Source organism: Chlorocebus sabaeus, chromosome 10, assembly GCF_047675955.1.
Source record: "Chlorocebus sabaeus isolate Y175 chromosome 10, mChlSab1.0.hap1, whole genome shotgun sequence".
Classification (NCBI taxonomy): domain Eukaryota; kingdom Metazoa; phylum Chordata; class Mammalia; order Primates; family Cercopithecidae; genus Chlorocebus; species Chlorocebus sabaeus.
In genome coordinates this window covers 77,526,519-77,551,786 of record NC_132913.1, presented here as the reverse complement: position 1 = coordinate 77,551,786, position 25,268 = coordinate 77,526,519, and the positions used below count along the sequence as shown (strand labels likewise).

At 39.3% G+C, this 25,268-nt stretch overlaps 1 protein-coding gene across 2 annotated transcripts in view; it reads left to right on the top strand.

The window, feature by feature from the left end:
• HIBCH (3-hydroxyisobutyryl-CoA hydrolase) overlaps positions 1-25,268 on the top strand; it is a 118,573-nt gene that overhangs the window by 77,058 nt on the left and 16,247 nt on the right. For both annotated transcript variants that reach the window (XM_007965642.3, XM_007965645.3), the window contains 2 exons: positions 1,521-1,579; positions 2,911-2,992. In XM_007965642.3, the coding sequence (XP_007963833.1) occupies positions 1,521-1,579; positions 2,911-2,992 (141 nt within the window). The remainder of the gene's footprint in view (positions 1-1,520; positions 1,580-2,910; positions 2,993-25,268) is intronic.

Sequence of the window (25,268 nt, the reverse complement as noted above, 5' to 3'; positions counted from 1 at the left end):
ATGCCTGTAAAATTTTAAAAATGATAACAAAAGTGGGGAATAAAAAACCCAAAACAGATGAAAATCCGTGGTTGAGGAAAATTCTAACAGAAAAGGATAATGAAATAGAAAGGGAGAGAATGGAAAACTCTAGAGGTATTATTCCAAGAGGTCCAAAATCTAGTTATTAGGAATGCATAATAGAGAAAATGAAGGGGAGGAAATATTTAGAGAAATAGTACCAAAAAAATTACCCAGAACTGAAGAACATGAGTACAGATTGGCAGGGCCACCAAGTACTTGGTGGAGAGAATATGAATACACAGCGCCTGAGGATTTCACTTGTTTTTATCAGAGCATTTGATAGTCTCCTGCTGTCAAATTGAGTAAATATGGGATGAATTATGGTTTGTGGGGGTTGACGGGCTTATCAAAGAGTTCTACTAAATGTATAGGAGTTAGTTTGTAGGGAAGTCATCTTAGACTTATTCAGTATTTTTCGCAAGTGATTTGGAGACCGCTGATAACATTTTGATCAAGTTGATTTAGAATTAAGAAAAATAAATTAAGAAAAAGAATATGGATGAAAAACAACCCTTAGAGTTTAGAGTGATCTGCCCAATAGTAACAATGTGAAATTTAAAAAAGATAAGTGCAAATCTTGTGTTTTAACCCAAAGTACTAAATTCATTAAGTACAGAATAGAAGAAACAGCCTACAATGGAATAGGTTAAAAAAAAAAAAAAAAAGTCTTATTTAATTGGAGCTTAGTGTGAATCAGTTGCAATCATAGGCCTGTCTCAACACTAACTCAGAGTTAGTCCAAATAAGAAAAGTATATCCAAAGCAATCAAGGGCCTGCAGAACCCTCTTGTACTTTGCTACCATCCAGCCACACTTGCAGCTAAGATAAGTGTCCTGTACTTGGGAGAATGACCTTGATAAACTGGAACTTGACCGTAAGAAGGACCTGGATCATGAGGGGACACAAAATTGTGTCATGTGAGAAGTGGTTAAGGTGAAACAGATTAACTAGAACTATAAACATGGTAGCATTGGTTTTTGTTCCAGAATTAACAACAGAAACCTAATTACTCAGTTGTTCCAGCATTTGTGAGCTCCTCCTTGAGAGGTACTGTTTTCTCTCCCTGAAGGTCAGAGCTACAGGCATACCAGGCATATGGTGGGAATTTCTGACTAGGATGGAAATTTGGGCAGGTTGACCTTTCAGGTCCCTTACAATCCTTAAATTCACAGATATATTTTAATGATAATGTGTTAAATGTAATAGTGGTTACATATATTTATACATGTAAATAATAATACTAAAACATTTTTGCTGTTGATACTTTTAAGAGCTAGTCTAGAGTTCTACATGCTGTCTGAATTTTGATCATATAGTGGTAGTTATTTATGAGACAGATGTAATTTGACTGAAAGTGACAAGTGACAATCTTTCACAAAGGGTATCATTAAATATGAATTTTTAAGGATTAAAAAATTGTGTTCAAAGTTACTAAAAAATTTTTCTTTTCAAACAGTCTAAGATTGATCGAGACAAGTCTTTTATGCTTGAGGAACACATGGACAAAATAAACAGGTACCTAAAAAGAGATCTCAGTTATATATTCCTTTGGAAAGGCTATGTTAAAATGAATTTACTAACATTGTAATTACCATTTTAATTACACTGTGTTTGATAATGCACTGAATTCTGAGATCAGATAGTATAGCGTTTTCTTTCCTTCCTTTCCTTTCCTTTCCTTTCCTTTTTTTTCTTTTTTATTTTCCTTTCTTCTTTCTTTTCTTTCTTTCTTTTCTTTTCTTTTCTTTCTTTCTTTTTTTTCTTTTCTTTTCTTTTTTTTTTCTGTCTTGTCTTGTCCTGTCCTGTCCCTCGCTCTGTCCCCCAGGCTCTGTCCCCCAGGCAGTGGTACAATCTCAGCTCCCTGCAACCTCCACCTTCCGGGTTCAAGCAATTCTTATGCCTCAACTTCCTGAGTAGCTGGGACTACAGGCACCTGCTACCATGCCTGGCTAACTTTTGTATTTTCAGTAGAGACAGGGTTTCGCCATGTTGGCCAGGCTGGTCTCCAACTCCTGATCTAAGGTGATTTGTCCTCCTCGACCTCTCAAAGTGCTGGGATTGCAGGTGTGATGCCTGGCCAGCATAGGACTTTTTTTCACTTACCTTTGAAAGTAGCTTCTTTCCCTCTCTTTCTGGGTGAAATAAATTCATTATATTTAAGTCATCTACCATGAGAATTCATCCTAGTACAAAATACCTTTTTTTTTTTTTTTTTTTTAAGTGGGGGAAGAGCAGCTAGAAAATAATAATTGAATTAACTTTTATTTTTGTAAATTCATCTTCTCTGAAGATCTTAACAAGCTGAACAGTAAAAAGATTTTGTGCAGTGATTTGAATTTATATTTGTGCAAAATATCTTTTTTTTTAAGTGGGGAAGAGAAGCTAGAAAATAATAATTGAATTAACTTTTACCTTTTTAAATTCATCTTCTCTGAAAGTCTTGACAAGCCGATTAGCAAAAAAGGTTTTGTGCAGTGATTTGAGAGATTGACAGACTGGCTTTGGGAAACAAGAGGAGGAAAAGTATTAGAAAATAAGACAACCATCTCTACAATTTAGAAGCATCGATGTTTGATTGTTGAATTATCTCTTTATATGGAAATATAATAGATGCAAAAATGCAAAAGAAAAAATAAAATTTAGATTTTATTTTGTTAGTGAAGGTAGACTGCAAATGCTTACCCAGGGAAGCAGTGCTCTCTTTCTTTTTATGTCCTGTTAAAGAGGTTAGACAATTCTTCATTATTGAAACAGAGGTGTGGGAAAGCCTATGTTCAGATTCATCAGTATGTTAGAAATAGGAAATCACTTACACATTGGTGAAGTCACATTTCCTTTTTTTATAGTTGTTTTTCAGCCAATACCGTGGAAGAAATTATTGAAAACTTAAAGCAAGATGGTTCATCTTTTGCCCTAGAGCAATTGAAGGTAATACTGGAATCCTTTCTGTCCTGACTGAACACAGTGAAGTCCGGTGACAGGGAAGCCTCTCTAAGGGGGTATTCGTGCTCCATTGGTGGTGACATAGCCCATGCATTGTGTTTTCTTTTTGCCCAAAGTTAGGTGAGCTTCAGAAATCAGTTCTACTAACCTTGACCTAAATCCAGTGCCATGTCTACCTGCTGGTTGTTGAGGGCAAAGCCAATCTAGTTTTACGTCCTTTGAATGTAACAGAGGACTTTAGTAAGCATGCTTCATTTCCAAATAGTCCTCCTTGTCTTATGGAGGAAGGTTTTTAGGGACACTTTAATTAGAAGGGCTGGGCCACTGGAGAATAGTCACCTTATGATACATTGCAATTGTGACATCGATCTATAAATTCTACTTAATATGGTCTTTCTAAACAGGAGGTTTAATTAAAAAGCGATGGTTTTAAACAGGTGAGAGACTCCATCTCTTGCCATAGCTGAGTCTTATGTAGTGTTTCTGTGTTAGGTACACTTTGATCTTTTTGACACATAACTCAACTGTTAGGAGAAGAGCCATTTTTGTATAAATGTGTACATACTAGGTATTGACATTCATGGACCTCTAGTATGATTATGAAACTTGGAGTATTTCAGACTTCTGGACAAAGGAAAGAAAAGGTGTGTTTCCATTTACTTAAAGGGTGTTTTAGCTTGTCTTCATCTGATTGCATTTTTCATATATATATATATAAAATTACTTTAAGCTCTACATCATGATTCCATAATGTTTTTCTGTTTATAGATGTAATCATAGCATTTCAGTTGTCAGGAAACATATTGAGAAAAAATTTTAATAGTCTTACCTGTAAAGGTGAAAACATTTCCTCCATTGTCACTGTATTTTTTTGTTTTCCTTTTTTTGAGACAGAATCTTGCCCTGTTGCCCAGGCTGGAGGACAGTGGTGCAATCACAACTCACTGCAGCCTCAGCCTCCCAGGCTCAAGCAATCCTCACACCTCAGCCTCCTGAGTAGCTGGGACTATGGGCGTGTGCCACCACGCGTGGCTAATTTTTTGTATTTTTTTGTAGAGACAAGGTTTCACCATGTTGGCCAGGCTGGTCTCGACCTCCTGGGCTCAAGTGATTCACCCACCTCTGCTTCCCAAAGTGCTGGGATTACAGGCGTGAGCCACCACACCGGGCCTTTTACTGTATTCTTAGGGGGGAAATCCAAAGTTAATTTGTCCCATGGGATCTTATACAGTATTAGAATTTTATTAACTTTCAAGGATAGGCATAAATTAGAGCAGGTAGACCAGCCGTTTATTTCCCTAACTCACAAAAGTAGATTATTATTGTTAACAACTTCCAGGAATGTTTGCGTAGTCATTTTGTAATTCAAGGAATCTGACTTTAAGTTGGTGTATTAGGGTTCTCTAAAGGGAAAGAACTAATGGGAGATATGTATATAAAGGAGAATTTATTAAGTATTAACCTGCATGATCACAAGGTCCCCCAGTAGGCTGTCTACAAGCTTAAGGAGCAAGGAAGACCAGTCTGAGTCTCAAAACTGAAGAACTTGGGGTCTGATATTCAAGGGCAGGAAGCATCCAGCATGGGAGAAAGATATAGGCTGGGAGGCTAGGCCAGTCTCTCCTTTTCACATTTTTCTGCATGCTTTATATTCTCTGGCAGCTGATTAGTTTGTGCCCATCAGATTAAGGGTGGATCTGCTTTGCCCAGCCCACTGATTGAAATGTTAATCTCTTTTAGCAACACCCTCACAGACACACCCAGGATCAATACTTTGTATCCTTCAATCCAGTGAGATTGACACTCAGTATTCACCATCACAAGTCCACCCCTTGTCAACTTGAACCCATACACATCTCCTGAGCCTTCAAATAAAGACAATAATAAGGTCATAATTATGCCTAACATAATGCAACTATCATTTGTACAACCAGAAACGCACCAATTCCCAACCCAAATACTATTACATAAAGTTAGCAGTACTTCAATGCTAATATGAAGTCAGTAAATCTTATGTCACATGATAAAGGAAAAGGAAATAAAGATATTTTCTTAGTATAAGTATATACATGCACAAACGTGTTTAGCAAAAGATGGAGGAAATACTCATGACAATTACAGTCTCCATTTCTGTGGCTGATCACATGGTCATAACTAGTATTGATGACTACCTTCTTCTACTACCCATTCTGTATTCCCTATGTCTTTAGCAAGCACCTCACATCAACAAAAAGTACACCCACACAAAAAACCCCATTCAGAAGCCATCAGCATAAAAGATCAAAGGTAAATAAACACACGAAGATGAGGAAAAGCCAGTGCAACAATGCTGAAAATTCCAAAAACCATAATGCCTCTTCTCTTCCAAATGATTACAATTCCTCTCCAGCAAGGGCACAAAACTGGATGGAAATGAGTTTGATGAATTGACAGAAGTACGCTTCAGAAGGTGTGTAATAACAAACTCCTCTGAGCTGAAGGAGCATTGTCTAAACCAATGCAAGGAAGCTAAGAACCTTGATAAATGGTTATAGGAACTGCTAACTAGAATAACCAGTTTAGAGAAGAACATAAATCTTGAAGAACAAGTATCAGTAATTGAATCAATCAGGCAGAAGAAGGGATATCAGAGATTGAAGATCAACTTAAATGTGAAGACAAGATTAGAGAAAAAAGAATGAAAAGGAATGAACAAAGCCTCCAAGAAATGTGGGACTATGTGAAAAGACCAGACCTACGATTGATTGGTGTACCTGAAAATGACAGGAGAATGGAGCCCAGTCGGAAAACACACTTCAGCATATTGTGCAGAACTTCCCCAATCTAGCAAGACAAGCCAACATTCAAATTCAGGAAATAATAGAGAACACCACAAAGATACTCCTTGAGAAGAGCCACCCCAAGACACATAATCTTCAGATTCTTCAAGGTTGAAATGAAGGAAAAAATGTCAAGGGCAACCAGAGAGAAAGGTAGGGTTACCTACAAAGGAAAGCCCATCAGACTAACAGCGGATGCCTGTGCAGAAACCTTACAATCAGAAGAGAGTGGGGGCCAATATTCAACATTCTTGAAGAAAAGAATTTTCAACCCAGAATTTCATATCCAGCCAAACTAAGTTTCATAAGTGAAGGAGAAAGGAAATCCTTTCCAGACAAGCAGATGCTGAGGGATTTTGTCACTACCAGGCCTGCATTGCAATAGCTCCTGAAGGAAGCACTAAATATGGAAAAGAAAAACTGGTACCAGCCACCACAAAAACATACCAAATTATAAAGACCACCAACACTATGAAGAAACTGCATCAACTAATGGGCAAAATAACCCACTAGCATCATGATGACATGATCAAATTCACACATAATAATATTAACCTTAAATGTAAATGTAAATGGGCTAAATGCACTAATTAAAAGACACAGACTAGCAAATTGGATAAAGAGTCAAGACCCATCAGTGTGCTGTATTCAAGAGACCCATCTCACATGCAGAGACACATACAGGTTCAAAATAAAGGGATGGAGGAATATTTACCAAGCAAATGGAAAGCAAAAAAGCAGTCCTAGTCTCTGATAAAACAGACTTTAAACCAAAAGCAATAAAAAAAGACAAAGGCATTACATAATGGTAAAGGGATCAATATAACAAGAAGAGCTAACTATCCTAAATATAGATGCACCAATACAGGAGCACCCAGATTCATAAGGCAAGTTTTTAGAGACCTACAAAGAGACTTAGACTCCCAGACAATAATACTGGGAGACTTTAACCACCCTACTTTCAATATTAGATCAATGAGACAGAAAATTAACTATGATATTCAGGACTTGAACTCAGTTCTGGACCAAGTGGACCTAATAGACATCTATAGAACTCTCTACCCCAAGTCAATGTAATATACATTATTTTCAGTACCACATAGCACTTATTCTAAAATCAACTATATAATTGAAAGTAAAATTATACTCCTCAGCAAATGCAAAAGAACGGAAATCATAACAGTCTTTCAGACCACAGTGCAATCAAATTAGAACTCAGGATTAAGAAACTCACTCAAAACCACAAAATACATGGAAAGTGAACAACCTGCTCCTGAATGACTACTGGGTAAATAACGAAATTAAGGCAGAAATAAATTAAGTTCTTTGAAACCAATGAGGACAAAGATACAATGTACCAAAATCACAACACAGCTAAAGCAGTGTCTAGAGGGAAGTTTATAGCACTATATACCCACATCAGAAAGTGGAAAAGATCTAAAATCGACACCCTTACATCACAGTTAAAAGAACTAGAGAAACAAGAGCAAACAAATTCAAAAAATAACAGAAGACATGAAATAAGCAGAACTGAAGGAGATAAAGACACAAAAAAACCCTTCAAATAATCAATGAATCCAGGAGCTGGATTTTGAAAAGATTAACAAAATAGACCACTAGCCAGGCTAATAAGAAAAGAGAGAAGACTCAAATAGACACGATAAAAAAAATGATAAAGGGGATATCACCACTGATCCCACAGAAATGCAAACTACCATCAGAGAATGCTGTAAACACCTCTCCACAAATAAACTAGAAAATCTAGAAGAAATGGATAAATTCCTGGACACATACACCTTCCCAGGACTAAACCAGGAAGAAATCGAATCCCTAAATAGACCAATAACAAGTTCTGAAATTGAGGCAATAATTAATGGCCTACCAATCAAAAAAAGCCCAGGACTAGACAGATTCACAGCCGAATTCTGCCAGAGGTACAAAGAGGAGCTGGTGCCATTCCTTCTGAAAATATTCCAAACAATACAAAAAGGGGGACTCCTCCCTAACTCATTTTATGAGGCCAGCGTCATCCTGATACCAAAACCTGGCAGAGACACAAGGGTAAAAAAAATATTTCAAGGCTGGGTGCAGTGGCTCACGCCTGTAATCCCAGCACTTCAGGAGGCTGAGGCGGGCAGATCACCCGAGGTCCAGAGTTCAAGACCAGCCTGACTAACATGGAGAAGCCCCATTTCTACTAAAAATACAAAATTAGCTGGGCGTGGTGGCATATGCCTGTAATCCCAGCTACTCGGGAGGCTGAGGCAGGAGAATTGCTTGAACCTGGGAGGCAGACGTTGTGGCGAGCCGAGATTGCCCCATTGCACTCCAGCCTAGGCAACAAGGCAAGATTCTGTCTTGGAGAAAAAAAAAAAAAAAAATATATATATATATACACACACACACACACACACACACACACACATATACAGGCCAATATCCCTGATAAACATCAATGTGAAAATATTCAATAAAATACTGTCAAACATAATCCAGGGTCACATCAGAAAGCTTATCCACCACCAATCAAGTCGGCTTCATCCCTGGGATGCAAAGCTGGTTCAACATAAGCAAATCAATAAATGTAATCCATCACATAAACAAAACCAGTGACAAAAACCGCATGATTACAATAGATGCAGAAAAGGCGTTCAATAAAATTGACCCCTTCGTGCTAAAAACACTGAATAAGTATTATGGAACATATCTCAAAAAATAAGAGCTGTTTATGACAAACCCACAGCCAGTATCATACTGAATGGGCAAAAAAGCTGGCAGCATTCCCTTTGGAAACCGGCACAAGACTAGAATGCCCTCTCTCACCACTCCTACTCAGCATAGTATTGGAAGTTCTGGCCAGGGCAATCAGGCAAGAGAAAGAAAGAAAGGGTATTGAAATAGGAAGGGAGGAAGTCAAATTGTCCCTGTCTGCAGATGACATGATTGTATATTTAGAAAACCTCATTGTCTCAGCCCCAAAACGCCTTAAGCTGATAAGCAGGTTCAACAGAGTCTCAGGATACAAAATCAGTGTGCAAAAATCACAAGCATTCCTGTATACCAATAATAGCCAAATTATGAGTGAACTTCCATTCACAATTGCTACAAAGAAAATAAAATAGGAATACAACTTAACAGGTGACGTGAAGGTTGGGCATGAGGGCTCACGCTTGTAATCCCAGCCCTTTGTGGGGTGAGATGGGCAGATCACCTGAGGTCAGGAGTTCAAGACCAGCCTGGCCAACATGGTGAAACCCTGTCTCTATTAAAAATACAAAAATTAGCTGGGTGTGGTGGTGCATGCCTATAATCCCAGCTACTCAGGAGGCTGAGGCAGGAGAGTCACTTGAGCCCAGGAGGCGGAGGTTGCAGTGACCTGAGACTGTACCATTGCATTCTAGCTTGGGCAGAGGAGGGAAACTCTGTCTCAAAAACAAAACAAAAACAAAAAAGGAGAACTGCAAACCACTGCTCAAGGAAGTAAGAGAGGACACAAATGGATAAACATTCTGTGCTTATAGATAGGAAGAATCAATACCATGAAAATGTCCATACTGCCCAAAGTAATGTTTAGATTCAGTGCTATTCCCATTAAGCTACCATTGAGTTTCTTCACAGATCTAGAAAAAATTACTTTAAATTTCATATGGAATCAAAATAGAGCCCGTATACTGAAGAGAATCCTAGGCCAAAAGGACAAAGTTGGAGGCATCATGCTATATATTATATATTATACTTAACTGCCTGAAATCTGTGAGTTTTTTCCACGTATGCGTATTTTAAGAACTCACATTTTTAAAGTGTAACATACAGAAAAATACAGAAGTCGTGTATGTATACCTCAATATTTTTTCACATGAACATAAGAAATGTTGGAGGCCGAAAGACTGAGGGTCGTGATCCACTCAGTATACCACTGGAGGCCATATGAGTAACAGCAAACTGTTCTCATAAATGCAGAATGTTGGCAAAGTGACAAACTGTGTATGCCACCCATAAGGAATGCTGAGGGCAGTCATGCCCAAGTGCAGTGTTTCTTTTGATTAGGTACATCTGAAGCCTGTTATTAATAATATGAACCTGTGATCAATTAAGCAGCTGACCAATCATTACCTCTTAAGCCTTGCTCTTGTTATCCAATAAATACAAAGGGCTGTAGAAGCTCAAGCACTGCCTTTGCTCACTAGAAGCAGGGAGCCCTCTTCTTCTTCCCCAGCCCCTTCCTTTAAAATAGTTACTTTTGTCTTAAGTTTTTACTTCCATGTTCCTCCCCCTTCATTCAGTCTGGTAATGACAGTCTCAAGTAGTAACAGTAGTAATTGTCATAGTGAGGGTCTCAAGTAGTAATTGTGGCAGTCTACCACAAAGAAACATTTACAGAGTGCCCCAGATGTCTTACTTGTGTGCCCTCCCACTCGCCACCTCTTCTCCAGGATAAATAAATAAATAACCATTGTACTGGCTTCTCACATCATACATTTTGTTTGAGGGTTTTTTTTGTTTTGTTTTGTTTTTTAAAGACATAGACTTGCTCTGTCACCCAGGCTGGAGTGCAATGGCACAATCTTGGCTCACTGCAACCTCCGCCTCCTGGGTTCAAGCAATTCTCCTGCCTCAGCCTCCCGAGTAGCTGGGATTACAGGTGCCCACCACCATGCCTGGCTAATTTTTGTATTTTTTAGTAGAGCTGGGGTTTCAACATATTAGGCTGGTCTCGAATTCCTGACCTCAGTTAATCCACCCGCCTTGGCCTCCCAAAGTGCTGGGATTACAGGCATGATTGTTTGAGTTTTATGTAAATGAAATTGTATCATTTTGTGTCTAGTTTCTTTTGCTCAGCATATTTGTGAGATTCATCCACATTGTACCTATGTAGCAGTAGTTTGTTCATTCTGAGATACTCCATTGTTTGATGTGTTGCATTTCACTTACTCATTTCTACTGTTGGACATTTGAAGTTATTTGCAGGATTTTACTGTAAGAATTCTGCGCGGTGGCTCAAGCCTGTAATCCCAGCACTTTGGGAGGCCGAGACGGGCGGATCACGAGGTCAGGAGATCGAGACCATCCTGGCTAACCCGGTGAAACCCCGTCTCTACTAAAAAATACAAAAAAAAAAAAAACTAGCCGGGCGCGGTGGCGGGCGCCTGTAGTCCCAGTTACTCGGGAGGCTGAGGCAGGAGAATGGCGTAAACCCGGGAGGCGGAGCTTGCAGTGAGCTGAGATCCGGCCACTGCGCTCCAGCCTGGGCGACAGAGCGAGACTCCGTCTCAAAAAAAAAAAAAAAAAAAAAAAAAAAAAAAAAAAAAAGAATTCTGCTATAAACAGTTTTGGCCTTGTGGTAACATAGACACAAACTTCTATGGGTTATATACCCAGAAGTAGTGCTATAAAATCATCAGGTAGGTGTATATTCCTCTTCAGTAGTTATTGTTAAATAATTTTCTAATATAGTTGTATCAGTTTACATTTAAGTACTAGTTGCTCCACATTCTCACCAGCATTTTTGTTGTTGTTGTTGTTGAGATGGAGTTTCACTCTTGTTGCCCAGGCTGGAGTGCAATGGCGTGATCTCAGCTCACTCCAACCTCTGCCTCCCAGGTTTAAGCTATTCTCCTGCCTCAGCCTCACAAGTATCTGGGATTACAGGCATGTGCCACCATGTCCGGCTAATTTTTGTATTTTTTAGTAGAGACGGGGTTTCACCATGTTGGTCAGGCTGGTCTTCAACTCTTGACCTCAGGTGATCCACCCACCTTGGCCTCCCAAAGTGTTAGGATTACATGTGTAAGCCACCATGCTGGCCTGAAATTAAATTTTATGTATTGACCTTGTATCTAATGAGTTTGCTGAACTGACTTATTTTTTAAGTGAGTTATTTATGGTTTGCACATTACTTTGAATTTTCATCATTTGTATACAAAATGTCATATTTCCTTCTTCCCTTACTCCTTCTTTTCCTTTTCTTCTCCCTTCCCTCTCTCCCTTCCTACCTCCCTTTCATACCCCCGTTATTTTCCCTTTCTCACCAGCTTCCTATACTGGCTAGCACTGCCAACAAAATGTTCAACAGAGGTAATGATAGTGATAGCCATCTTTGTCTTATTCCCAGTCTTAAGGGGAAAGCTTTTAAGAACATTAAAAATGTTAATTTTTTTAGGTTTTCTGTGGATATTCTTCATCAGTGTGAATAAATTGATTCTATGCCTAGTTGGTGAAGAGCTTTTTCGATAGTTATTGTTTTGAACGAGTGTTGGATTTTATCTTGCTTATTTTTCTGCGTCCATTGAGATGATCGTATGATTTTTTTGCCCTTTATTAATGGAAATTACAATAATTTTTGATGATCAAATGTTTTTAACTTTGAGGAAGTCTAATTTATCTTTGTTTTTCTCTTTTATGAGTATTGATTTCTGTATCCTAAGAAAACTTTAGCTACTTACAGAATATCTTCCTGTGCTTCTGGAAGATTTCTAGTTACTGCTTTTTCGTTTAGGTCTAGATCTACCTCACATTAATTTTTTGTGCATAGTGTAAAATATAGAAGTCCAGGTTAATTTTTTCTCACATTGTTATATAATTGTTCCAGCACAGTTTGTTGAAAAGACTTCTTTCTCTTTCTTCCCCATTGCATTGCATTGGTGCCTTTTGTCAAAAATCAAATGACATTGTAGATAGATGGGAGTCTGTTTCTGGGATAATGGCTTTTGAAAGAACAAATGTTTATATTTTTGAAAGAAGCCTTATTTTTTCTTGATATGTGTTTTACATATTGTTGGATTTGATTTGCTAGTATGTTTAGGATTTTTGCATTATGTTTATGAGAGATTGGTCTATAATTTTTCTTGTAATTGTCATGTCAAGTTTTGGGTAATAAGGTTATGCTAGATTCATACAATAAAGTAGGAAATATTTTCTTTTTCCCCTGTTCTCTGGAAGAGTTTATATAAATTTAAAATAAAAATTTTATTAGTAAAGCCATCTGGGACTGAAGTTTCCTTTGTGAGAAGGTTTGTAATTATAAATTATATTTCTTTTTTTTTTTTTTTTTTTTTTTTGAGATGGAGTCTTGCTCTCTCACCCAGGCTGGAGTGCAGTGGCGCAGTCTTGGCTCACTGCAACCTCCACCTCCTGGGTTCAAGTGATTCTTCTGCCTCAGCCTCCTGAGTATCTGGGACTACAGGCACGCACCACCACACCCGGCTAATTTTTGTAGTTTTAGTAGAGACGGGGTTTCACCATATTGGCCAGGCTGGTCTTGAACTCCTGATCTTGTGATCTGCCTGCCTTGGCCTCCCAAAGTGCTGGGATTACAGGCATGAGCCAAGATTATATTTCTTTAATAAAGAATATGTGACTTTTTTTAAAGTTGTCAAATTTATTGGAGATGTTGTTCATAATATCTTTTGATGTCTGTGGTACCTGTAATGATTTAATGATTCCTTTTTTACTATTACTGTTTTTTTCTCTCTCTCGTCTACCCACCATCCTCATTTACTTTATCTTTCCATCTTTATATTTTCAGGCTCTTTATTGGTCAGAATTCTTAGTTGTAGAAAAGAGAGTTCACACCAGGTACTCTTAAGCAGAAAAAGTTTTATTAAGGGACACAGACAGCACAGACAGCTTACAAAAGCATTAGGGGACCCAAACAGAAACCCTTTAATTTTACTGATTAGAATGGGGAGCTTACAACAGAGGCAAGTATTAACATGAGACGGTATTCAGAAGATTGTGAGCAGGCATATATGAGAGATTTCATTACAAGCTCTCTGCAGTAAGCAACCACAATGCAGAATAGAAATTCATTACTTTGGGCTTTTGCTACCTCTCAATTTAACTGTTAACGTTTTTACAGACTTGTTAAAAAAATGATTGGATAGACTTTTTGATGTTCCTTAAAAAAAAAAAAAAAAATCCAGCCATATAAGATGCTTCTAACAGTAGTGTCTCTTAGTTTAGTTTTATTTTCTATGCACTGTTTGCCCTTGTAGAAAACATTGTTTCTGCTGAAAATGCTTTCAGGTAATGTATGTTTTGACCTGTTTTGCATTGACTTATTTCTCTTGTGCCTTGCAAGTGTTTAAAAAATTTGCAATTCATATTTTTTCTGTGGTTTAATATGAACAAGTGCTTTATCCTCCCCTCTGACCTCTGTAATGGGGAAAGAACATTCAATATTTCTTAATTGGTTGCCGTCTTTGGCTTACTTAACACTTTTTTCTTGATGATATTTTTAGCAGTTCAAAGAAAGTTTTTGGAAATAGTGAATTTAGTTTCTGAATTGAAGGATTAGAAAGTTTATCTCACAGCATGTTAGCGGATTTGAAATATTCTATGGCCTTTATTCAGAGGAGAGCAAAATTATATCCATGTATATATTCTTCCTACACCTTTAAGCATTCCTTTGAGTTGGATAGGAAGTAAGCCCTTTTTTTTTTCTTTAATTAGGCTCTTAAGCCCTCATTTGCTGTTCATTGTCTCTACTCTGTACTTAACGGAAGTGAATATCAGTTCTGTTTTTAATGCGTATTTTTTTAAAGTAAATTGATCTTAAGTAGAAAGCTGAAACTGGATCCCTTCCTTACTCCTTATACAAAAATTAATTCAAGATGGATTAGAGACTTAAATGTTAGACCTAAAACCATAAAAACCCTAGAAGAAAACCTAGGCAATACCATTCAGGACGTAGGCATGAGCAAGGACTTCATATCTAAAACACCAAAAGCAATGGCAACAAAAGCCAAAATTGACAAATGGGATCTAATTAAACTAAAGAGCTTCTGCACAGCAAAAGAAAATACCATCAGAGTGAACAGGCAACCTACAGAATGGGAGAAAATTTTTACAATCTACTCATGTGACAAAGGGCTAATCTCCAGAACCTACAAAGAACTCAAACTAATTTACAAGAAAAAAACAACCCCATCAAAAAGTGGGTAAAGGATATGAACAGACACTTCTCAAAAGAAGACATTTATTCAGGCAACAGACACATGAAAAAATGCTCATCATCACTAGCCATGAGAGAAATGCAAATCAAAACCACAATGAGATACCATCTCACACCAGTAGAATGGCAGTCATTAAAAAGTCAGGAAACAACAGGTGCTGGAGAGGATGTGGAGAAATAGGAACACTTTACATTGTTGGTGGGACTGTAAACTAGTTCAACCATTGTGGAAGACAGTGTGACCATTCCTCAAGGATCTAGAACTAGAAATACCATTTGACCCAGCCATCCCATTACTGGGTATATACCCAAAGGATTATAAATCATGCTGCTATAAAGACACATGCACACATATGTTTATTGTGGCACTATTCACAATAGCAAAGACTTGGAACCAACCCAAATGTCCATCAATGGCAGACTGGATTAAGAAAATGTGGCACATATACACCATGGAATACTAGGCAGCCATAAAAAAGGATGAGTTCGTGTCCTTTGTAGGGACATGGATGCAACTGGAAATCATCATTCTCAGCAAACGATCACAAGAACAGAAAACCAAACACTGCATGTTTTCACTCATAGGTGGGAATTGAACAGTGAGATCACTAGGACATGGGAAGGGGAACATCACACACCGGGACCTGGTGGGGGGAGGGGGGAGGGATAGCATTAGGAGATATACCTAATGACGAGTTAATGGGTGCAGCACACCAACATGGCACATGTATACATATGTAACAAACCTGCACGTTGTGCACATGTACCCTAGAACATAAAGTATAATAAAAAAATAAAATTGATTAAAAAAAAAAGTAAAATGATCTAAATATACATGAATTCCAGACAATTAGAGTTCTGTTTTAGGGTTCTCTAGAGAAATAGAACCAATAGGAGATACATAGGAAATCTCAGGATATAGCCTCTACCTTTGCATACCCAATACAGTATGCATGTCACACTGTATATTATTGGATGTTCTGGGAGTCTTTTGAAGGGAGCACTAAGGGCAATATCCTGAGTTTTCCTTTTTTTTTTTTTTTTTTTTGAAATGTCCCATGTCTTGATAAAACTTGTCAAAAGAAGGGTTCTTTGGGGTGTTACCCAAAGGGCAGTGATTATAGTTCTGATAATGCTTTTTAAGTGCAAGAACCACGTCCTGTTTGTTATTGTCTCCCCTGTAGTGCATTGTAGGTGCTCAGCAATATTTTTGAATTGAAATGAGAATATGAATTGTTTGTTAAAGGAGAAAAGAAGTTGTCTCTTTGACAATAGGAGACAACTGATTTTCCTTCCCCCTAATCTTTAAACAAATCTTTAAAGGGTCAGATAAATGGGTTGGGCCACTGACCAGTGTTCCACAAGAAGTAGAAATGTGTTCACTAGGTTGTATGGGTACAAAATTATATCAATATACATTTCTGGCATAGCTAAAGATCCCAATAATTAATCAAATATTCTAGAACAGTCTGTGTTCTCTCTTTTTTTAAAATTATACTTTAAGTTCTAGGGTACATATGCACAATGTGTAGCTTTGTTACTTATGTATATATGTGCCATGTTGTGCTGCACCCATTAACTCGTCATTTACATTAGGTATATCTCCTAATGCTATCCTTCCTCCCTCCCCTCACCCCAAACAGGCCCTGGTGTGTGATGTTCCCCACCCTGTGTTCTAGTGTTTAGTTCCCACCTATGAGTGAGAACATGTGGTGTTTGGTTTTCTGTCCTTGTGATAGCTTGCTCAGAATGATTTGCTATTGTGAATAGTACTGCAATAAACATACATGTACATGTGTCTTTATGGCAGCATGATTTATACTCCTTTGGGTATATGCCCAGTAATGGGATGGCTGGGTCAAATGGTATTTCTAGTTCTAGATCCTTGAGGAATAGTCACACTGTCTTCCACAATGGTTGAACTAGTTTACAGTCCCACCAACAGTGTAAAAGTGTTCCTATTTCTCCACATCCTCTCCAGCACCAGTTGTTTTCCTGACTTTTTAATGATCGTCATTCTAACTGGTGTGAGATGGTATCTCATTGTGGTTTTGATTTGCATTTCTCTCATGGCTAGTGATGATGAGCATTTTTTCATGTGTCTGTTGCCTGCATAAATGTCTTCTTTTGAGAAGTGTCTGTTCATATCCTTCATCCACTTTTTGATGAGCTTGGTGATTTTTTTTCTTGTAAATTCGTTTAAGTTCTTTGTAGATTCTGGGTCAGATGGGTCATTCTACCCCTTTGTCAGATGGGTAGATTGTAGAGATTCTCTCCCATTCTGTAGGTTTCCTGTTCACTCTGATGGTAGTTTCTTTTGCTGTTTAATTAGATACCATTTGTCAATTTTGGCTTTTGTTACCATTGCTTTTGGTGATTTGGTCATGAAGTCCTTGCCCATGCCTATGTCCTGAATGGTATTGCCTAGGTTTTCTTCTAGGGTTTTTATGATTTTAGGCCTAACATTTAAGTCTTTAATCCATCTTGAATTAATTTTTGTATAAAGTATAAGGAAGGGATCCAGTTTCAGCTTTCTACATATGGCTAGTCAGTTTCCCCAGCACCATTTATTAAATAGGGAATCCTTTCCCCATTTCTTGTATCTGTCAGGTTTGTCAAAGATCAGATGGTTGTAGATGTGTGGTGTTATTTCTGAGGGCTCTGTTCTGTTCCATTGGTCTATATCTCTATTTTGGTACCAGTACCATGCTGTTTTGGTAACTGTAGCCTTGTAGTATAGTTTGAAGTCAGATAATGTGATGCCTCCAGCTTTGTTCTTTTGGCTTAGGATTGTCTTGGCAGTGTGGGCTCTTTTTTGGTTTCGTGTGAACTTTAAAGTAGTTTTTTCCAATTCTCTGAAGAAAGTCATTGGTAGCTTGATAGGGATGGCATTGAATCTATAAATTACCTTGGGCAGTGTGGCCATTTTCACGATATTGATTCTTCCTATCCATCAGCATGGAATGTTCTTCCATTTGTTTGTGTCGTCTTTTATTTCGTTGAGCAGTGGTTTGTAGTTCTCCTTGAAGAGGTCCTTCACATCCCTTTTAAGTTGGATTCCTAGGTATTTTATTCTCTTTGTAGCAATTGTGAATAGGAGTTCTCTCATAATTTGGTTCTCTGTTTGTCTGTTAATGGTGTATAGGAATAATTGTGATTTTTGCACATTGATTTTTGTATCCTGAGACTTTCCTGAGGTTGCATATCAGCTTAAGGAGATTTTGGGCTGAGATGATGGGATTTTCTAAATATACAAACATGTCATCCGAAAACTGGAACAATTTGACTTCCATTTTCCTAATTGAATACCCTTTATTTCTTTCTCCTGTCTGATTGCCCTGGCCAGAACTTCCAACACTATGTTGAATAGGAGTGGTGAGAGAGGGCATCCCTGTCTTGTGCCAGTTTTCAAAGGGAATGCTTCCAGTTTTTGCCCATTCAGTGTGATAATGGCTGTGGATTTGTCATAAATAGCTCTGATTATTTTAAGATACATCCCATTGATACCTAGTTTATTGAGAGTTTTTAGCGTGAAGGGCTATTGAATTTTGTTGAAGTCCTTTTCTGCATCTGTTGAGATAATGTGGTTTTTGTCCTTGGTTCTGTTTATATGATGGATGACGTTTGTTGATTTTCGTATGTTCAACCAGCCTTGCATCCCAGGGATGAAGCCAACTTGATTGTGGTGGATAAGCTTTTTGATGTGCTGCAGGATTCAGTTTGTCAGTATTTTATTGAGGATTGTTGCATCAATGTTCATCAGGGATATTGCTCTAAAATTCTCTTTTTTTGTTGTTTCTCTGCCACACTTTGGTATCAGGATGATGCTGGCCTCATAAAATGAGTTAGGGAGGATTCCCTCTTTCTGTTGATTGGAATCGTTTCAGAAGGAATGGTACCAGCTCCTCTTTGTACCTTTGGTAGAATTTGGCTGTGAATCCATCTGGTCCTGGAGTTTTTTTGGTTGGTAGGCTATTAATTATTGCCTCAATTTCAGAGCCTGTTATTGGTCTATTCAGGGATTCAACTTCTTCCTGGTTTAGTCTTGGGAGGGTGTATGTGTCCAGGGAGTTACCCGTTTCTTCTAGATTTTCTAGTTTATTTGCGTAGAGGTGTTTATAGTTTTCTATGATGGTAGTTTGTATTTCTGTGGGATCGGTGATAATATCCTGTTTATCATTTTTTATTGGGTCTATGTGATTCTTCTCTCTTCTTTATTAGTCTTGTAGTGGTCTATCAATTTTGTTGATCTTTTCAAAAAACCAGCTCCTGGATTCATTGATTTTTTTGAAGGGTTTTTTGTGTCTCTGTCTCCTTCAGTTCTGCTCTGATCCTAGTTATTTCTTGCCTTCTGCTAGCTTTTGAATGTGTTTGCTCTTGCTTCTCTAGTTCTTTTAATTGTGATGTTAGGGTGTCAATTTTAGATCTTTCCTGCTTTCTCTTGTGGGCATTTAGTGCTCTAAATTTCCCTCTACACACTGCTTTAAATGTGTCTCAGAGGTTCTGGTATGTTGTGTCATTGTTCTCATTGGTTTCAAAGAACATCTTTATTTCTGCCTTCATTTCGTTATGTACGTAGTATTCAGGAGCAGGTCGTTTAGTTTCCATGTAGTTGAGTGATTTTGAGTGAGTTTCTGAATCCTAAGTTGTAGTTTGATTGCACTGTGGTCCGAGAGACTGTTCGTTGTGATTTCTGTTCTTTTACATTTGCTGAGGAGTGCTTTACTTCTAAGTATGTGGTGAATTTTGGAATAAGTGCGATGTGGTGCTGAGACGAATGTACATTCTGTTGATTTGGGGTGGAGAGTTCTGTACATGTCTGTCAGGTCCGCTTGGTACAGAGCTGAATTCAATACCTGGATATCCTTGTTAACTTTCTGTCTTGTTGATCTGTCTAATGTTGACAGTGGGGTGTTAAAGTCTCCCATTATTATTGTGTGGGAGTCTAAATCTCTTTGTAGGTCTCTAAGGACTTGCTTTATGAATCTGGGTGCTTCTATATTAGGTGCACATATATTTAGGATAGTTAGCTCTTCTGGTTGAATTGATCCCTTTACCATTATGTAATGGCCTTCTTTGTCTTTTTTGATCTTTGATGGTTTAAAGTCTGTTTTATCAGAGACTAGAATTGCAACCCCTGCTTTTTTTTTTGTTTTCCATTTGTTTGATAGATCTTCCTCCATACCTTTATTTTGAGCCTATGTGTGTCTCTGCATGTGAGATGGGTCTGCTGAATATAGCGCACTGATGGGTCTTGACTCTTTACCCAATTTGCTAGTCTGTGTCTTTTAATTGGAGCATTCAGCCCATTTACATTTAAGGTTAATATTGTTATGTGCGAATTTGATCCTGTCTTTATGATGTTAACTGGTTGTTTTTCTTGTTAGTTGATGCAGTTTCTTCCTAGCATCGATGGTCTTTACAATTTGGCATGTTTTTGCAGTGGCTAGTACTGGTTGTTCCTTTCTATGTTTAGTGCTTCCTTCAGGAGCTCTTGTAAAGCAGGTTTGTTGGTGACAGACTCTCTCAGCATTTGCTTGTCTGTTAAGGATTTTATTTCTCTTTCAGTTATGAAACTTAGTTTGGCTGGATATGAAATTCTGGGTTGCAAATTCTTTTCTTTAAGAATGTTGAATATTGTTCCCCACTCTCTTCTGGCTTGTAGAGTTTCTGCCGAGAGATCCGCTGTTAGTCTTATGATCTTCCCTTTGTGGGTAACCTGACCTTTCTGTCTAGCTGCCCTTATCATTTTTTCCTTCATTTTAACTTTGGTGAATCTGACAGTTATGTGTCTTGGAGTTCCTCTTCTCAAGGGGTATCTTTGTGGCGTTCTCTGTATTTCCTGAATTTGAATGTTTGCCTGCCTTGCTAGGTTGGGGAAGTTCTCCTGGATAATATCCTGAAGAGTGTTTTCCAACTTTGTTCCTTTCTCCCTGTCTCTGTCAGGTATACTAATCAGACATAGATTTGGTCTTTTCACATAGTCCCATATTTCTTGGAGGCTTTGTTCTTTTCTTTTCACTCTTTTTTCTCTAAACTTCTCTTCTTCCTTCATTTCATTCATTTGATCTTCAATCACTGATACCTTTTCTTCCACTTGATCAAATCAGCTATTGAACCTTGTGCATGCATCACGTAGTTCTCATGCCATGGGTTTCAGCTCCATCAGGTCATTTAAGGCCTCTACACCGTTCATTCTAGTTAGCCATTCATCTAATGTTTTTTCAAGGTTTTTAGCTTCTTTGCTATGGGTTCGAACATCCTCCTTTAGCTCGGAGAAGTTTGTTATTACTGATCATCTGAAACCTTCTTCTCTCAACTCCTCAAAGTCCTTCTCTGTCCAGCTTTGTTCTGTTGCTGGCGAGGAACTGCGTTCCTTTTTTGGAGAAGAGGCGCTATGATTTTTATAATTTTCAGCTTTTCTGCTCTGGTTTCTCCCCATCTTTGTGGGTTTATCCACCTTTGGTCTTTGATGATGGTTTAGTACAGATGGGGTTTTGGTGTGGGTGTCCTTTCTGTTTGTTAGTTTTCCTTCCAACAGTCAGGTCCCTCAGCTGCAGGTGTCTTGGAATTTGCTGGAGGTCCACTCCAGACCCTGTTTGCCTGGGTATCAGCAGCGGAGGCTACAGAACAGCAAATATTGCAGAACGGCGAAGGTTGCTGCCTGATCCTTCGTCTGGAAGCTTTGTGTCAGAGGGGCACCTGGTTGTATGAGGTGTCAGTAGGCCCCTACTGGGAGGTGTCTCCCAGTTAGGCCACTCGGGGGTCAGGGACCCACTTGAGGAGGCAGTCTGTCCGTTCTCAGATCTCAGACTCCATGCTGGGAGAACCACTGCTCTCTTCAGAGCTGTCAGACAGGGACGTTTAAGTCTGCAGAAGTTTCTGCTGCCTTTTGTTATTTTGAGGCCTATGTGTGTCTCTGCACTTGCGACGGGTCTCCTGCATACAGTACGCTGATGGGTCTTGACTCTTTATCCAATTTGCTAAGCCCTGCTCCAGAGGTGGGGTCTACAGAGTCAGGCAGGCAGGCCTCCTTGAGCTGCGGTGGGCTCCACCCAGTTCAAGCCTCCCAGCTGCTTTGTTTACGTACTCAAGCCTCAGCAATGGCAGACTTCCCTTTCCCAGCCTCGCTGCCGCCTTGTGGTTTGATCTCAGACTGCTGTGCTAGCAGTGAGCGAGGCTCCGTGGGTGTGGGACCCTCCAAACCAGGTACAGAATATAATCTGCTGGTGTGCCATTTGCTAAGATGGTTGGAAAAGTGTAGTATTAGGGTGGGAGTGTCCCAATTTTCCAGGTACCGTCTGTCACTGCTTCTCTTGGTCGGGAAAGGGAATTCCCTGACCCCCTGTGCTTCCCAGGTGAGGCAGTGCCCCTCCCTGCTTCAGCTCACACTCCATGGACTGCACCCACTGTCTGACACCCCCAGTGAGATGAACCCGATACCTCAGCTGGAAATGCAGAAATCACCCTTCTTCTGTGTTGCTCACTCTGGGAGCTGTAGACTGGAGCTGTTCCTATTTGGCCGTCTTCTGTGTTCTCTTTTTTAACAATTGAAGATATATTACATGCACTCCTTTAGCTTTCTTCATCTTCCCTTCTTTGATTTTCTCTAACATGTCCCTCACTTCCTTGCCAAGGGAAATAGCTCTTTCCATGCTCTCATTCTATCCTTTCCTGCCTCCTCTAAGAACTAATTATATTAATTTTCTCCCTCTTTCAATCTCTTCAATTTTGCCTTGTTGGATTAGTGGCACATTTTCCTCTACCATTATTTTCAGAAAGCTTTTGTAAACAAATCAAAAAGCCTTCCCTCGACTCTGTTTTTCTTCAAGCCTACCATCCCAACTCAGCAATATTTATTGAGTGACTACTACTTATCAGGCATTGTTCTTGGAGCTAAGGAAATAGTGGTGAACCAAAAAGCAGTTACTTAGTAGGGCATGGTGGCATGCATGTAGTACCATATACTCCCTTGAGCCCAGGAGTTTGAGGCCAGCCTGGGCAACATAGCAAGACCCTGTCTCTTATTTATTTATTTATTTTTATTATACTTTAAGTTCTGTTTTACATGTGCAGAACGTGCAGTTTTATTACATAGGTATACATGTGCCCTGGTGGTTTGCTGCACCCATCAACCTGTCATGTACATTAGGTATTTCTTCTAATGTTATCCCTCTCCTAACCCCCAACTCCCAACAGGCCCCAGTGTGTGATGTTCCCTTCCATGTGTCCATGTGTTCTCATTGTTCAACTCCCACTGATGAGTGAGAACATGCCGTGTTTGGTTTTCTGATCTTGTGATAGTTTGCTGAGAATGATGGTTTCCAGCTTCATCCATGTGCCTGTAAAAGACATGAACTTATCCTTTTTTATGGCTGCATAGTATTCCGTGGTGTATATGTGCCACATTTTCTTAATCCAGTCTGTCATTGATGGACCTTTGAGTTGGTTCCAAGTCTTTGCTATTATGAATAGTGCCGGGTAAACATACATGTGCATGTGTCTTTCTTGTAGAATGATTTATACTCCTTTGGGTATATGCCCAGTAATGGGATGGCTGGGTCAAATGGTATTTCTAGTTCTAGATCCTTGAAGAATCGCCACACTGTCTTCCACAATGGTTGAACTAATTTACACTCCCACCAACAATGTAAAAGCATTCCTATTTTTCCACAACCTCTCCAGCATCTGTTTTTTGCTGACTTTTTAATGATCGCCATTCTTATTGGCATGAGATGGTATCTCATTGTGGTTTTGATTTGCATTTCTCGAATGACCAGTGATGATGAGCGTTTTTTAATATGCTTGTTGGCTGCATAAGTGTCTTTTTTGAGATCCTCACTTCTAATTATTACCTGATGCAATGTTCTCTTCTTGGGTTTCTTTTTCCCCCCACCTTTTTGACTTCTTCTGCCTTTGACATTCTTGAACCTTGGACAAATTCATATGGAAGCAGGAAATTTTCCCTGATGCCTTCATGGGTGGTAACTATAGTGCACAGGTGCTAGGACTAGCTGGCCGTTTCTGTGCCAGCAGGGACAGACTCCATTCGCTTGCTCCTGCTACTTTCCACCCCTCACAGGAGGTGGGAAACGCAGGTGAGTGGGTGCAGAAGCTGGGGTGAGTGCTTTTGGGCACTGACAGGAGCAAAACTGTGCAGCCCAGCAGCAACATCTTGAGGGGTACCTGTGACCCCTGAAGCCCAAAAAGAGTTTAACAGTTAGTGCTTTTTTAGCTTTGCCATCTGCTGATGGCTGAGTTTTAGCAGCTCAGTGGAGGGTCAGTGTGCCAGACTTTGGCAGCTGCACCTGAGTGAGTTCTTGTCTGATATCCAGGGGGAATGAGGTCTCATGAACATATTGGAGATGGTAAATGCAGGAGATTTTATTGTTGATGGTAGTGTCTCTCAAGGAAGGGGAGCTGAAAAGGGAACAGAGTGGGAAGATAATCTTCCCCTGGAGTCTGGCCGTCCCTGGCCAAATTCCTCTCCAGAGCAATGCTGTCAAGCCATCCCTCTGAAGTCAAGCGACTTCTCTCCAATGTCCAACTGTAGTCTCCATCATCTTGCTGCTTCTCCTCTCTGCTGGCTGAGGTTTTTATGGGAACTGGATGGGGAGTGGGGCAGGCCAAGGGTGATTCTGAAAGAGGCAACATTCGAGCAGAAAAACAGGAATGTGTATTCTCACTTTGGGCCATGGTTTCACGCTTGAGGGTGGGGCCCTTACGGGGGGACCCACCCCTTCTCAGAATTTCTGTGCCTCCTGTCCCTATCAGTATCACAGCCAGGTTTCCTCATCTGCAAAATTTGTATGCTGCCATGCCCTTTCCCAAATTGTGATTGAACATGTTAAAGTATCCTCATGATAGCTAAGGGAAATGTGTTTGGTAAATATTTCTTCTCGTCCCTGTTTTGCCTGGTTTCAGTGCACTGTCATGCACTGCCATATCATTTTTATGAGATTGGCAGTATTATTATCCCTGTTTTACAAATGAGGATACTATGGTCAGTCATCTAGAAGGTGGTGAAGCCTAGGATTCTAACCTAGTGCTCTCTGTAGAGTCCAAACCTGAAGCCTCTGCTAAATTGCCAGCATACTAAAGGTTGTTAGAAACTGTAAGGATCCTTAATTAGAATTTTATGAAATCTCTGAACCAACAGAGCTTTTAATATAAGGTTTTCTTCCTATTTGTGTGTGTGTGTATGAAACAAGCACAGATAAATGGGCCCTGTGTGGCCTTTCTTATGAAATTAATTGATAACCAACTGAGGAAATATAGCAAAAGACAGATTTTTGTGTTTTGAGAAATCCAGGTTACATATAAAGTGCTAAACCAAGAAATGGAAACCATAAGCAGTAAACCATAATGGTAGTGCTGAGGAACAGTTGTGTGCTTGCACCTGGCAGTACTGTTAGAAAGGGAATTGGAGCTTCATTGACCTTGCAGATGAAGCCAGAAAGTGGTCATGTCACTCCCTTAAACACACCTT